General features: G+C 39.1%; 1 protein-coding gene across 2 annotated transcripts in view; it reads left to right on the top strand.

The window, feature by feature from the left end:
• Nucleotides 1–15,366, top strand: part of Adam7 (ADAM metallopeptidase domain 7) — a 48,454-nt gene extending 33,088 nt beyond the window's left edge. Inside the window, exons 17-23 of one of the 2 annotated variants that reach the window (NM_020301.2) lie at nucleotides 134–214; nucleotides 7,456–7,534; nucleotides 8,003–8,108; nucleotides 8,478–8,577; nucleotides 11,257–11,319; nucleotides 12,894–12,950; nucleotides 14,154–15,366. In NM_020301.2, the coding sequence (NP_064697.2) occupies nucleotides 134–214; nucleotides 7,456–7,534; nucleotides 8,003–8,108; nucleotides 8,478–8,577; nucleotides 11,257–11,319; nucleotides 12,894–12,950; nucleotides 14,154–14,198 (531 nt within the window). In that variant the 3' untranslated portion in view covers nucleotides 14,199–15,366. The remainder of the gene's footprint in view (nucleotides 1–133; nucleotides 215–7,455; nucleotides 7,535–8,002; nucleotides 8,109–8,477; nucleotides 8,578–11,256; nucleotides 11,320–12,893; nucleotides 12,951–14,153) is intronic. The other variant, XM_087585493.1, reaches the window with a different exon arrangement.
• The last annotated feature ends 1,060 nt before the right edge of the window (nucleotides 15,367–16,426 follow it).

Here is a 16,426-nt window from a genome sequence, read left to right as displayed (position 1 = left end):
AAACAACCTGCCCTATTGCTACATTGAACATGCAATTAAGCCATGTGAGAAGGAATGTGTAATTTCATAAGTGACTGTGTCAAACCCCATGTCTCATGAGCTGCATTGCTCATACCACTTTCTCCCTTTCTAGGTTTGCAGCAATGGCGAATGTATAGAAATGGAGAAGGCCTACAACTCAACCATCTGCTCTTCCCTGTGTGATGAAAATGATGTAAGGTTTCGTTGCCTCTTGCAATAGTGTCTTGCTGACATTTTTACCTTCACCTTTACTCTTGAGCCTATGTAGAAGTATGTTGATTGTTTTTTTTTCAGTTTAGTGGTTTTTTTTAAATTTTTTTTATTAACTTGAGTATTTCTTATTTACATTTCGAATGTTATTCCCTTTCCCGATTTCCAGGCAAACATCCCCCTAATCCCTCCCCCTCCCCTTCTTTATGGGTGTTTCCCTCCCAACCCTCCCCCCATTGCCGCCCTCCCCGCAACAATCACATTCACTGGGGGTTCAGTCTTAGCAGGATCAAGGGCTTCCCCTTCCACTGGTGATCTTACTAGGATATTCATTGCTACCTATGAGGTCAGAGTCCAGGGTCAGTCCATGTATAGTCTTTGGGTAGTGGCTTAGTCCCTGGAAGCTCTAGTTGCTTGGCATTGTTGTTCATAAGGGGTCTCGAGCCCCTTCAAGCTCTTCCAGTTCTTTCTCTGATTCCTTCAACGGGGGTCCTATTCTCAGTTCAGTGGTTGGCTGCTGGCATTTGCCTCTGTATTCTGGCTGTGTCTCTCAGGAGAGATCTACATCCGGCTCCTGTCGGCCTGCACTTCTTCGCTTCATCCATCTTGTCTAATTGGGTGGCTGTATATGTATGGGCCACATGTGGGGCAGTCTCTGAATGGGTGTTCCTTCTGTCTCTGTTTTAATCTTTGCCTCCCTATTCCCTGCCAAGGGTATTCTAGTTCCCCTTTTAAAGAAGGAGTGAAGCATTCACATTTTGATCATCTGTCTTGAGTTTCATGTTTTCTATACATCTAGGGTAATTCAAGCATTTGGGCTAATAGCCACTTATCAATGAGTGCATACCATGTGTGTTTTTCTATGATTGGGTTACCTCACTCAGGATGATATTTTCCAGTTCCAACCATTTGCCTATGAAATTCATGAAAGCATTGTTTTTGATAGCTGAGCAATATTCCATTCTGTAGATGTACCACATTTTCTGTATCCATTCCTCTGTTGAAAGGCATCTGGGTTCTTTCCAGCTTCTGGTTATTATAAATAAGGCAGCTATGAACATAGTGGAGCACGTGTCTTTTTTTTATATGTTGGGGCATCTTGTGGGTATATGCCCAAGATAGGTATAGCTGGATCCTCAGGTAGTTCAGTATCCAATTTTCTGATGAACCTCCAGACTGATTTCCAGAATGGTTTTACCAGTCTGCAATCCCACCAACAATGGAGGAGTGTTCCTCTTTCTCCACATCCTCGCCAGCATTTGTTGTCACCTGAGTTTTTTATCTTAGCCACTCTCACTGGTGTGAGGTGAAATCTCAGGGTTGTTTTGATTTGTATTTCCCTGATGACTAAAGATGTTGAACCTTTCTTTAGGTGTTTCTCAGCCATTCGGCATTCCTCAGCTGTGAATTCTTTGTTTAGTTCTGAACCCCATTTTTTTCCGGAGCTGGGGATCGAACCCAAGGCCTTGCGTTTCCTAGGCAAGCGCTCTACTACTGAGCTAAATCCCCAACCCTGAACCCCATTTTTAATAGGGTTATCTGACTCCCTGCAGTCTACCTTCTTGAGTTCTTTGTATATTTTGTATATAAGCCCTCTGTCTGTTGTAGGATTGGGAAAGATCTTTTCCCAATCTGTTGGTTGCCCTTTTGTCCTAACCACAGTGTCCTTTGCCTTACAGAATGTTTGCAGTTTTATGAGATCCCATTTGTCGATTCTTGATCTTAGAGCATAAGCCATTGGTGTTTTCTTCAGGAAATTTTTTCCAGTGCCCATGTGTTCGAGATGCTGCCCTAGTTTTTCTTCTATTAGTTTGAGTGTATCTGGTTTGATGTGGAGGTCCTTGATCCACTTGGACTTAAGCTTTGTACACGGTGATAAACATAGATCGATTTGCATTCTTCTACATGTTGACCTCCAGTTAAACCAGCACCATTTGCTGAAAATGCTATCTTTTTTCCATTGAATGGTTTTGGCTCCTTTGTCAAAAATCAGGTGCGATAGGTGTGTGGGTTCATTTCTGGGTCTTCAAACTGTTCCATTGGTCTGTCTGTCTCTGTACCAATACCAGGCAGTTTTTATCACTATTGCTCTGTAATACTGCTTGAGTTCAGGGATAGTGATTCCCCCTGAAGTCCTTTTATTGTTGAGAATAATTTTAGCTATCCTGGGTTTTTTTGTTATTCCAGATGAATTTGCAAATTGTTCTGTCTAACCCTTTGAAGAATTGGATTGCTATTTTGATGGGGATTGCATTGAATCTGTAGATCGCATTTGGTAAAATGGCCACTTTTACTATATTAATCCTGCCAATCCATGAGCATGGGAGATCTTTCCATCTTCTGAGGTCTTCTTCAATTTCTTTCCTCAGTGTCTTGAAGTTCTTATTGTACAGATCTTTTACTTGCTTGATTAAAGTCACACAGAGGTACTTTATATTGTTTGCGTCTATTATGAAGGGTGTCATTTCCCTAATTTCTTTCTCGGCTTGTTTCTCTTTTGTGTAGAGGAAGGCTACTGATTTATTTGAGTTAATTTTATACCCAGCCACTTTGCTGAAGTTGTTTATCAGCTTTAGTAGTTCTCTGGTGGAACTTTTGGGATCACTTAAATATACTACCATATCATCTGCACATAGTGATATTTTGACTTCTCCTTTTCCAATCTGTATCCCTTTGATCTCCTTTTGTTGTCTGATTGCTCTGGCTAGAACTTTAAGAACTATATTGAATAAGTAGTGAGAGAGTGGGCAGCCTTGTCTAGTACCCGATTTTAGTGGGATTGCTTCAAGTATCTCTCCATTTAATTTAATATTAGCTACTGGTTTGTGTTATTTGGCTTTTACTATGTTTAGGTATGGGCTTTGAATTCCCATTCTTTCCAGGACTTTTATCATGGAGGCATGTTGAATTTTGTCAAATGCTTTCTCAGCATCTAATGAAATGATTATGTGGTTTTCTTCTTTCTGTTTGTTTATATAGTGAATTATGTTGATGGTTTTCTGTACAATAAACTATCCCTGCATGCTTGGGATGATGCCTACTTGATCATAATGGATGCTTGTTTTGATGTGCTCTTGCATTCGGTTTGCAAGAATTTTATTGAGTATCTTTGCGTCGATATTCATAAGGGAAGTTCTCTTTCTTTGTTGGGTCTTTGTGTGGTTTAGGTATAAGAGTAATTGTGGCTTCATAGAAAGAATTCGGTAGTGCCCCATCTTTTTCAATTTTGTGAAATAGTTTGGATAGTATTGGTATGAGGTCTTCTATGAAGATCTGATAGAATTCTGCACTAAACCCATCTGGACCTGGGCTCTTTTTGGTTGGGAGACCTTTAATGACTGCTTCTATTTCCTTAGGAGTTATGGGGTTGTTTAACTGGCTTATCTGTTCCTGATTTAACTTGGGTACCTGGTCTATCTGTCTAGAAGTTGTCCATTTCCTGCAGATTGTCTAGTTTTGTTCAATATAGGCTTTTATAGTATGATCTGATGATTTTTTTAATTTCCTCTGAATCTGTAGTTATGTCTCCCTTTTCATTTCTGATTTTGTTAATTTGGAAACACTCTTTGTGTCCTCTCATTAGTCTGGCTAAGGGTTTATCTATCTTGTTGATTTTCTCAAAGAACCAATTTTTGGTTCTATTGATTCTTTCTATGGTCCTTTTTGTTTCTACATGGCTGATTTCAGGTCTGAGTTTGATGATTTCCTGTCTTCTACTCCTCCTGGGTGTATTTGCTTCTTTTTGTTCTAGAGCTTTTAGGTGTACTGTCAAGCTGCTGACATATGCTCTCTCCTGTTTCTTTCTGAAGACACTCAGAGCTATGAGTTTTCCTCTTAGCACAGCTTTCATTGTGTCCCATAAGTTTGGGTATGTTGTACCTTCATTTTCATTAAATTCTAAGAAGTCTTTAATTTCTTTCTTTATTTCTTCCTTGACCAGGTTATCATTGAGTAGAGCATTGTTCAACTTCCATGTATATGTGGGCGTTCTTCCCTTATTGTTATTGAAGACCAGCTTTAGGCCATGGTGGTCTGATAGCACACATGGGATTATTTCTATCTTTCTGTACCTGTTGAGGCCTGTTTTTTGACCAATTGTATGGTCAATTTTGGAGAAAGTACCATGAGAAGCTGAGAAGAAGGTATATCCTTTTGCTTTAGGATAGAATGTTCTATAAATATCTATTTAGTCCATTTGGTTCATGACTTCTCTTAGTCTGTCTACGTCTCTGATTAATTTCTGTTTCCATGATCTGTCCATTGATGAGAGTGGGGTGTTGAAATCTCCTACTATTATTGTGTGAGGTGCAATGTGTGTTTTGAGCTTCAGTAAGGTTTCTTTTACGTATGTAGGTGCCCTTGTATTTGGGGCATAGATATTTAGGATTGAGAGTTCATCTTGGTGGATTTTTCCTTTGATGAATATGAAGTGTCCTTCCTTGTCTTTTTTGATGACTTTTAGTTGAAAATTGATTTTATTTGATATTAGAATGACTACTCCAGGTTGCTTCTTCTGACCATTTGCTTAGAAAGTTGATTTCCAACCTTTCACTCTGACGTAGTGTCTGTCTTTGTCTCTGTGGTGTGTTTCCTGTAGGCAGCAGAATGCAGGGTCCTCATTGCATATCTAGTTTGTTAATCTGTGTCTTTTTATTGGGGAGTTGAGACCATTGATGTTGAGAGATATTAAGGAATAGTGATTATTGCTTCCTGTTATATTCATATTTGGATGTGAGATTATGTTTGTGTGCTTTTCTTCTCTTTGTTTTGTTGCCAAGACAATTAGTTTCTTGCTTTTTCTAGGGTGTAGCTTGCCTCCTTATGTTGGGCTTTACCATTTATTATCCTTTGTAGCACTGGATTTGTAGAAAGATATTGTGTAAATTTGGTTTTGTCATGGAATATCTTGGTTTCTCCATCTATGTTAATTGAGAGTTTTGCAGGATACAGTAACCTGGGCTGGCATTTGTGTTCTCTTAGGGTCTGTATGACATCTGTCTAAGATCTTCTGGCTTTCATAGTCTCTGGCGAAAAGTCTGGTGTGATTCTGATATGTCTGCCTTTATATGTTACTTGACCTTTTACCCTTACTGCTTTTAATATTCTTTCTTTATTTTGTGCATTTGGTGTTTTGACTATTTTGTGTCAGGAGGTGTTCCTTTTCTGGTCCAATCTATTTGGAGTTCTGTAGGCTTCTTGTATGCCTATGGGTATCTCTTTTTTTTAGGTTAGGGAAGTTTTCCTCTATGATTTTGTTGAAGATATTTACTGGTCTTTTGAGCTGGGAGTCTTCACTCTCTTATATACCTATTATCCTTAGGTTTGATCTTCTCATTGAGTCCTGGATTTCCTGTATGTTTTGGACCAGTAGCTTTTTCCGCTTTACATTATCTTTGACTGTTGAGTCGATGATTTCTATCGAATCTTCTGCTCCTGAGATTCTCTCTTCTATCTCTTGTATTCTGTTGGTGATGCTTGTATCTACGGCTCCTTGTCTCTTCCTTTTGTTTTCTATATCCAGGGTTGTTTCCATGTGTTCTTTCTTGATTACTTCTATTTCCATTTTTAATTCCTTCAATTGTTTCCTTGTGTTTTCCTGGAATTCTTTCAGGGATTTTTGTGATTCCTCTCTGTAGGCTTCTACTTGTTTATTTATGTTTTCCTGGAATTCTTTCAGGGATCTTTGTGATTCCTCTCTGTAGGCTTCTACTTGTTTATTTATGTTTTCCTGTGTTTCTCTAAGGGAGTTCTTCATGTCTTTCTTGAAGTCCTCCAGCATCATGATCAAATATGATTTTGAAACTAGATCTTGCTTTTCTGGTATGTTTGGATATTTTGTGTTTTCTTTGGTGGGAGAATTGGGCTCTGATGATGCCATGTAGTCTTGGTTTCTGTTGCTTGGGTTCCTGCGCTTGCCTCTCGCGATCAGATTATCTCTAGTGTTACTTTGTTCTGCTATTTCTGACAGTGGCTAGACTGTCCTATAAGCCTGTGTGTCAGGAGTGCTGTAGACCTGTTTTCCTGTTTTCTTTCAGCCAGTTATGGTGAGAGAGTGTTCTGCTTTCAGGCATGTAGTTTTTCCTATCTACAGGTCTTCAGCTGTTCCTGTGGGCCTGTGTCTTGAGTTCACCAGGCAGGTCACTTGGAGCTGGAAGGTTTGTCTTACCTGTGGTCCCGAGGCTCAAGTTTGCTCGTGGGGTGTTTCTTATGAGCTCTCCGTGGCGGCAGCAACCAGGAAGATCTGCGCCACCCTTTCCGGGAGCTTCTGTGCACCAGGGTTCCAGATGGCATTTGGTGTTTTCCTCTGGAGTCAGAGATGTGGGCCGAGTGTAGACTCTTCTGGTTTCCCAGGCGTGTCTGCCTCTCTGAAGGTTTAACTCTCCCTCCCACGGGATTTGGGTGCAGAGAACTGTTTATCCGGTCCCTCCCTTCAGGTTCCGGCGGTGTCTCAGACGCAGTGGATTTCCTGCTCCTGTGCCTTTATCCAAGGGAACCGAGAGGCCTTATACAGTTTCCTCTTGGGCCAAGGATATGGGCAGGGGTGGGCAGTGTTGGTGGTCTCTTCCGCTCTGCAATCTCAGGAGTGCTCACCTGTCTCGGCAGTGAGCTCTCTCTCCCAAGTATGTTGATTCTTTTAAAGAGCAAGTACATTTCATTTACATTGTGCATATAGACAATAAAATTAGTGCAAAGAGCAAACCAAGATACTATTACACATAGACATCACTAAGGTTGCAAGTAAAAATGTATTATCAGATTGATAATTTAGAAACACACACACACACACACACACACACACACACACACACACACACACACATATATATATATATATATATATATATATATATATATATATATATATCTTAAACAGGAAGTTTAAGGTTTACTTTTTCCTAATATCATTTACAGTTAAACTACACCAGTATCAATATTAGCTCAAAGCCTTTAAAAAGACACGCAAATTCTAAATTTATTTTTAGTTCAATACTATCAGTTTATATTTGGGTGAAACTCTTTTCCCTAAACCGAGTTGGTCACTTAAAGTTTATAAATATATTTATTACTCTTTCAATACTAGGTATTTATATGTATGTATATATAGATGAATGGGCCTGATAGAAAACTAACACTAAAACTAACACTAAGATAGATGAAGTATAAAACATAGCTTCTATCAGTCATTCAATAACAATAACAATATATGATTGACTGCTCTTCCAGGTGGATGACAATGAACCTGACTGCCAGTGTGAAGAAGGACCAATAATTACAGAGTGGGGAGAAGCCTTAAACCTTACCAGTAAGCAGTCCAGAATACAACACTCACATATATCCAAAGTCTCACACCAAGAAAAACCTTTTCCCCTCTGCTGTATAGTTGTTGTGTTTCTACATGGATTTTTATGGTCCACCTTACTATTTTACATGTTTGGAGATCCAAAATAAATTTACTAAATTTGCCTTTTAGAATTACTGTATTTGCTAGCCATCTGTGGCTTATGGGTTCTGCAACCCAGACCACAATGGAGCTTTTTCTATAGTTGGTTAATAACTAACACGCTGGCATTTTCATGCTAACAATGACTTTCCTTAAGCATCATGGAATCTTGAAGTTGATTATTAATTTTTAATACAAATTGTAATTTGTGTCATGTTGGAGGAAGGAGAGTGAAAGTCTTTTAGGGAAGAGATGAAGTTGCAACCATAGTTAGCATTCTGCTGTCCTAAAGATGACGCCCATCAGAAATTTGTTTGTCTTTTGTTGTAGGTGTCTCCATCATGGTCGTTGTGCTTGTCATGGTTATTATTGGTGTTGGACTTGTCATATTACTAATCCGTTACCAGAAATGCATTAAGATGAAGCAAGTTCAAAGGTGTGTCTGCATATTCAGTGTAAAAGGAGTCATCACTAAGTACTTATTAACCTCGTAGCCACAGAGCATTATCAATGCAGGGAGGTCTGAGTCTAGTACTAAATATCAGAGAAGAATACCTGATCATATATTTGCATACATGTTCATATCCAAATTCTTCTCTCCATGGTTCCCAAACTTTGTTGCGTGGTGAAAACTTGTACAATTCTTTCATTAAAAAAATGAATATTGGTTTATCTCTGAGATATTGTGATTGAGCTGTTACAAGGTACAAGCTACACACCACTGAAAACTCTTGTGTACAGCTTAATTATAGTCTCTTGTCTATTCCCAGGTCATGTGCCAATGCTTTGTTTCCTCTCTTTACAGCTCTTCTAGAGAAATACGGGGCATAGAGAATAAAGTATACTTTCCTGATGAGCATCAGACGAGGAGTGAGCCAATCTTCACAGATATCTATCCCCTACATGTGAGATGCTTTCACATGTGTCAGCTGATAAACTGTCACATGCATGTCCATATATTTTTCTTATTTGGGTGTTATATTTATTCTTATTCATATATATAATATATGGGGTGTGTGTGGAGAGAGAGCAGTCAGAGGTCGACGCTATGGAATCAGTTCTCTTCTTTCATCTTTAAGTGGGTTTGTGGGCTTGAATTCAGGTTTTTAGGCTCGTGTTAGCCTAAGTATATTTGCAAACTGAGTAATCTCACTGGCTTCACCTCTCTAACAAATATGTTTTCAATGTGGAGCTAACCTTAAGTTAAGTGAAAGATGCTTATCAGGCATTTAACAAGCTGTCCCACGTAAGTGAACCTTTCATTGTATCAGTAAGTAAGGGGAGGGAGGAAGTCAAGATCAAATAAACATTGAACAATAACCAACACTTATTTCAGAGAAGAAGGTACTGATTAAACAAAATAGTGCCTTGGGTACTAATGAAAGAGTTCAGTATTGTAAATTTTTTTTCTATTTTTCGGAGCTGGGGACCGAACCCAGGGCCTTGCGCTTGCTAGGCAAGCGCTCTACCACTGAGCTAAATCCCCAACCCCGTAAATTGTTTTTTTAAAGTATAAATTTAGGACAATTGAAATGGTATAAACTATGTTCTCAAAATAATATTGTATTAGAAATTAAAAAACAGGGACTAGAAAAAAATCAGTTGGAACTTCTGTCAGAAACTCTAAGTAATTCCTGAATCAAATGAAACGTAGCCCAGGCTAACCTCAAATTCAAGACTGTTCTTATTCCTGAGACTCCTAAGAGCTGAAAGGCACATGCTACCTTTACCCTAACAATATGATAAAATGTCTGTTAGGACCCAAGTCTTGAGCAAGGGATAGAAAGCCTCAAATAGTTTTTACAATAGTCAACTGTCCCTAGATATACTGCCAATAAAAATGGACTACAAAATGGAGTGATAAATCTTTATTATATGATTTTATTTTATAAGTGTGTTTTGCCTGTATGTATAGACACCACATGTGTGCTTGTGCCCTAGAAGAGGGCAATAGAGGCCCTGAAGTTGGAGCTACATGCAGTTGTAGTCAATACTAGGAACCAAGCCCTCTACAAGAGCACCAAGCACTTCTAACTACTGAGCCATCACTCCAGGCTATGATGCTAGTGTCTTAAAATTCAAAACATTGAGGCTTTTGGTGGATGCCTGATTGCACAGGACTAGATATTTTGAACACTTTTGCTTCCAAATGTTTGGAGTTCTGTCTAATATCTGGAGAGCATCTCTTCACCCTCACAGCATACATAGGCAACAGAGAAAAACAAAACAAAGAAACAAAAACTTCAGAACTACAATAGAACATTTAGAGGGAGTGATTCATTTTTCCTTCACTAAATGATAGTTTATCATCTTCTGTATCAGTTCGTTCCTTTCGCTATGCCATTGTTAACCCTGAGATTGTTAAATACAAATCTTGATGTCTGTTTTTATGAACAGAAAATAATGTATGAAAAATTTCCAAATGTACATGGAGGATTTTCTGGCATGAAACTATGTGATGTTAGTATCAATTTCACATCAAACCCAGTTGGTCCTGGGTTTAAATAACAAAGTCAGTGTACACCAAAGTGTTTGGTGTAGACTTAGCATTTACTATATGTCAGTTATCTACTATATCTTATGTGCTTTGCAGTTGCTTTCCTAGTTATAATTTCCTTAAGATAGGTACATTTTATGAGCTAAGAGTCAAGTCAAAGTTCTCTAAACCACCTGGTGGAAGTTGAGGAACTGTCAAAGATGCCAGCCAAGAATTTACATGGAGCTTGGACATATTTGTTATTTGTCAAGGCTGCAAGTCTAGGTTGGGCACCATTTTACTTTCCTGGGATCTCATCCTTTGAGAGACAGGAGGGAGAATCTAAATTTCAAGACCAGCCTCAGCTATACGAGATCCTGTCTCATTATACTTATTATATATAATGAGTTGTACATGAATATGTATGAATTATGTATGTATATATACCTACATGTGAATTATATATACTCATGTAATTCATAAAAATATATAATTAATTATAAATATTTATTGTACATATATAATTGAAAAATATATATCTATTTTATGTGTATATATAATACACATACATAATAATGTAAGTGAATAATATATATTTAATATATATGTATATATAATGAATGATGCCAGGATTTTTCTCTTTGGAAGAAATGTTAGACTAAGGTCTTGCTTCAGCCGGGCCATGCCTTCTATTTATGTCACTGTCTCCTGGGGAGTTAGCAGAAAGGGGCACCAGTCAAGCCCATCTGTATATTCGTAGGACATTTGGGATCACCCAAAGAGCTTCAAGGTCCAAAACAATGTAAGTGACCATACCTTTCACAATGCCAACACATTTAAGATTCAGAGACTAGCAGACCCTCCTGGTGTTTCTCATACAACAGCATACTAAGAAGTCCCATCTTCTCCCATGCATGTTCTTAATAGAAAATCTTAGATATATTCATTTTTAAGAGAGCAATCCAAAGGAAAATTACTATCTCTACTTCTCTTATTGTTTGTCTATTTACTAGGTCTTCGTCCTGAGTTAGAAAGGGTATTCTGTGTTTTAGAAAGAGTGATCCTTTCTCAAGTACTAATTGGAGATTAATAACATCTTTCGTCACAGAATACGGCAGAGTCATTGGAAAGAGTTCCTTCCACCTTTTCAAGTCCTCACTACATCACCCTGGTATGTCTAGTCTCTTGGTTGGTTGTGTCCATTTTTGTACAACTCATTCTGTTGTTACTTAACTATTAGTTCCTTGAAAAGGCCCAGGAATATTGCCCAGATATTGTGTTGAAATATAACTAACACACTCTAGCATGAACATGTACTTGGCCTGACTAAGCAGGAGAGAATGTAATGAGCCTGTACTCCTGGGGACACCCTTTGTTTAAAATGTTCATACTTGGTCATAAGCTGTTGTTGATTAACTGATTTAAAAAAAACAACTTTTATTTAAAATGCATAGTTACGGGTTTCAGTATGGCATCTTCATGCATACCTTGTTTGTTTATCCTTCTTCCTTGCTTCTCATCCTCATTCCTCCCATTTCTCTTGTACCCTTTTACCCCTAGTAGTTTCTTCTCTGCTATTGTGTCATACATATTCTATTACCATCTCCTCCCACTGCTTTCCTCAAAACAGACTTTTCCTGACTCAAATACTCTTTCTAGTTTTGTGATCTATAGCCACATCCAAAATGCAAAGTTAAAAGCCAAGGTCCACATAGGTGACATACATGAGATATTTGTCCTGCCGAGTCTGGGTTAACTCACTTCACAGAGTAATTTCCCACCTTCTTGCCAATTTCATGATTTTATTTTTCTCTATGGCTGAATAAAATTCCATTGTGTATATATAGTATGATGTTTTGTTACCTCACTTGTCTATTGAAAGACATGTAGGTTGATTCCACTTTCTTGTTATTGGGAATAGTAAACATTGAATGTGGATGTCTGGGACCCTCCATTGTACAGTTTAGAGTCATTTGGGTGTCTGTCCAGAAGTGGTCTCACTGGTATTCATCACTGTAATTATTGTTTGTTTTTATTATTTACATTCTGTTTCTTAAATGACTGTATTACTCATGTCACCCCAGTTCTGATCCCAGTTTTGAGGGGCAGAAACACAATGACACTTTTCATGGAGGTCTTGGTCAGCTTCAGGGCCCTAGACTCTTTGTTAACCAAGACAGTGAAAACAAAGTATTCCTACAGATTCTCTAGTAATGACGCAATTCCAAGTGCATCTTCAAAGTCTCACAGGAAGAAACTTCATACTTGGATATAGGAGATGGATGGAGACATCAAGATTCTCAAATCTGCAGTGCAATCTAAAAGGATGAATGAGAGGCTGTGATCAGAGGAGTTTTGTCTGGGATTATTCACTCTCACCAAAAAGGACCTCATATTGTGCCTCAGAGAAGCTGTGCATGCAAATTTCCAGCTGCACTCCCTGCAGAACCTGTGTGATCCATATCTAGGATGGTTCTATTGGGGTTCACTAGACATACATGAAAAGTCTCTTATATGACATATTCTAGGCCAGTCACACATGTTACTAGAACTGGTGGCTTCTCCTGAGATTTTCCATAAGCAGATGTGTCCTCAGCCTCCCCTTCTATTAGTGAATTGTCTTAGATGATTTCTCATGGAGCAGAAGTGGCCTGCCATGTCTGTATCCATGTGGATGCATTGTGGATGTGTGATGCTAGCAGTAGCTCATTCCATACCTGATAAAGCATACTTTATGTGTTACAGAAATCTGTCAGCAAGGACCCAAGAGGAATTGCAGACCCTAAGCAAAATGATAACATGGTAGGTTTCTCTGACAGGAAGTACCTTCCTGTTTAAATTTTCAAATGCTGGCATTCTTTAGTGTTCACTGAACCCATCCACTGACTGGAGACATCCTCTGCATTTACCAGAAAGTAGAATGAGTGAAATTGTGTTCACAGACTCTGAATTTCTAGAGAACGCACTACAGTGCATATTTACACTAAGACTTTTAAACTTTGTGAAAGGAGCAAGCTAAAAATTAACAATGTGAGACTCACAAGTTGTTCCAGGAATAACAAAAACAAAATTTTCTCTCAGATTTTATTGACCATAACCACAAGGTGGAGTTCCTTAATATATAGGGCATGATGGACTGGTTAGCATTGTAAAGGAGCTCTGTTTATGAAATTTCTCCTTTTAAAGGACTTTTCTTACTGAACCAACAGACAACTGCAGGTGAGGGGCATTGCCCCCCATTTGATTGACTACTTTTATATTGGAAAAAAATCTAAAAAAGAGAAAAGGGTCAAAGAAACAAACAACTATTTCTTGCCTATATTTCTGAGCTTCTGCTTCCCCTCTTTCACTTGTTTGTGTGAAGTTTCTGCAGTGTATTGGTCACTGTACTTTGCACAACAGACTATTTTTTGGAAGAGAATCCAGGCTAGTGCAGACACAAGCTAGGATGAACAAAGCAGGGTATTTATTAATGATCCCTCCACTCACCTGTGACAAAGGAGGGAAGACAGTGGCAGTGGCAACACTCCGTCCGGCAAGCATGCTATTTAGCATCTTGGCATAGAATGAATAGCTATCACTGTCTTTCTGTTGTGATGGGCATATTCACTTTAGAGCATAAATAACCAAGGCTACTATCGAAGGGGGATGAGGCTAGTGAAAGGGTTCAGCAGGTGAGGTGTTTACTGTGCAAATCCAACCACCTAAGTTTAATCCCAAGAAGGAGAGCACATGGAAGCAGACAGCCAAGTCTCCCATACAGTGGCACACACATTCTCTCCTCTCTCTCTCTCTCTCTCTCTCTCTCTCTCTCTCTCTCACACACACACACACACACACACACACACACACACACACACACACGTAAATAAATAATTTTAAAGCAGTAAAACAGAATCCACAAAGCTAATAATTCCAATTTGTAGGTATAAATGAAGGACTGAAATAGGTGTTTACAGATTTTACAGAAATCAACTCATTTTTTACCCATCTGCTTTCTTTTAGAATTTGAACCTGGATAGCCAAAGCGACTGCACAAGACTGGGCTAAAGATCCTCCATGCAGATCATCACTGCCTTGATGTCTGCTAAACAGATTTCAGTTGTTTGCCAAATATCCCTTACCTGGATAGAAAATGTTCAAGAGAAATAGTTTCTTCCTGTCAATATTAAGTCATAGAACCCACAATCTATAGCACACACATAATCCCCACAAAAATGAATATGAACTTTCCAATGGGCTTTAATTTAATGCCCAAATAGGAAGTCTCTCTGCTCTAGTAATTTCCTATGTAATATTAATCTTGTAATTTTATAATAATCAAAGCTTGTGATCATTTAGAGTTTCACATACAAGGAACAGATAAGGCTAGTGGTTGGTTACTTTGTTAAGATCATTTTAAAAGCACTTACTTTCAGGTCAGATGTTGTGGCCCAGACCTATAATCCCTAGAGGTTGAGATAGGAGGATCACAGGTTCAGGGTCTACATGGGCTGCAGAGAAAGATCATGTCAAGTCTGGACAACTTGGTGAGAACTCTTTAAAAAAATCATAAAATTTAAAATTGCACCAGAAATGTTAAGGAACAGCTGTTGGTGGAGCAGAATGGGAGACACCCTGGGTTCAACCCCGAGAATTAAAAAAACAAAACAAAACAAAGCAAACAAACAAAACAGAAAGATCAAAACAGATGACAGTGTGCCTACTTTGATTTGCAAACTATATCACTGAAGTCTGCTTTCAATGAAATTATCTTCTATGGAAGGGCCAAGGAGGTTAGGGCAGGGCAGAGAGTTATAGTAGCTGATTAGAAGAGGGAGGAACAAAAGAATGGCCTCCTAGACTATAGCACCAGCACTGTCACAAAGCATCTCATCCATTGCCCAGGGTGTAGAGGCCTGTGCAAGCTTTGGGTTCCTAGGCCTGCCTTTCTAGATTTCTATAATAAGCCAAGAAAATGACAGGGCTTTTAAAATATTCACTCCACTTCCTTGTGAGTCCTCAGGAAACACAGATGGGGGTGTGCTTAGTGTTCATTTTCTTTACTGCAGAACACTGCATTCCCATGGATTTGTTGCCTTGCGTTGGGTTGTTTCCTTATACAGATGTCTGTGGGTGGAAGCACTCTCTCTCACTGACTCTGTTTTCTTAATGGGAGCTGTTAAGTCTTTTAAATCTATAGATAATTTTCCCCCATCCTTAAATAAAGATCTCAAACACTAAATGAAAATTTTCTGATTCAATAAAATAAAAGCTAGAAAGGAACAGAGTATACTGGCCTCGGTGATGCTTCTGAGGCTGCACTGCTGCAGTTTATTCTCCTGAAGGAGCCAGGGAGAACCCTGGTGACAGCACATCACACACTTCACCTTTCCAGAGCATCTCACCAGTGTTTTTAACCAAAGCTGCCTCTTTAAGAAAGGATACTGGCTTGGGGATGTAGCTTATGTGGGCTGAGGGGGAGCAATAGGAGAAGGAATGATCTAGGGGAAGGAAAGGACAGACCAGATAGGGAGAGAATGAGAAGGGGGAGGCAAAGAAGGAGGAGAAGAGGAGGAGGAAGAGGAGGAGGAGGAAGAGGAGGAGAAGGAGGAAGAGGAGGAGGAGGAGGAGGAGAAGAGGAGGAGGAAGAGGAGGAGGAAGAGGAGGAGGAAGAGGAGGAGGAGGAGGAGATTCTAGATCCTGGGAGAAAGAGACACAGAAATAGAAAGGTTGAAGTCAGGCTGTTCTGTGTAGTGAGCTCAAAGCAGTCTCAGCTACATAGGGAGATTTTGTCTTGAAAAATGATTGGCTGTTTAATGTAGCTCAGTAGTAGAGCTCTGAGTGTGTGTGTGAAAAGTATAAACATATCTGTCTCTTTCCCCAATTTCAGAATTCATGGAATAACAGCAAATCCATGTGCTACTTCAGTTTCATTGGCTGTAATTTTGATTGATAGCTGGCCTGGCCATTGACAGTCACAGGCTCTTTCATTGTATATTAATTACTAATATTAACGTGTAGATCATATACAATATTGCCCTGTTATGTGTTTTACACAATGACTAAGAAAGGGTTAGTGAGGCTGCAGAGAACAGAAGCAGGGAGCTGACACAAGTGTCTAGGAACAGTACGTAGGGGCCAGAGGAAAAGGAGAGCTAAGCATGGGTGCAAGGCTGGTCAAGTCAGATGTCAAAGGCAGGTAATGACAGAAGGCCACAAAGGTCATCTTGAAGTGGACTGAATGTCATGAGTAGAAGAATCTGAACTCAATCTTGGTTGTCGGAACAAGAGCCCTT

This window comes from Rattus norvegicus, chromosome 15 (assembly GCF_021556685.1).
Source record: "Rattus norvegicus strain SHRSP/BbbUtx chromosome 15, alternate assembly SHRSP_T2T, whole genome shotgun sequence".
Taxonomy (NCBI): domain Eukaryota; kingdom Metazoa; phylum Chordata; class Mammalia; order Rodentia; family Muridae; genus Rattus; species Rattus norvegicus.
This window is presented reverse-complemented; position numbering and strand designations above follow the sequence as displayed.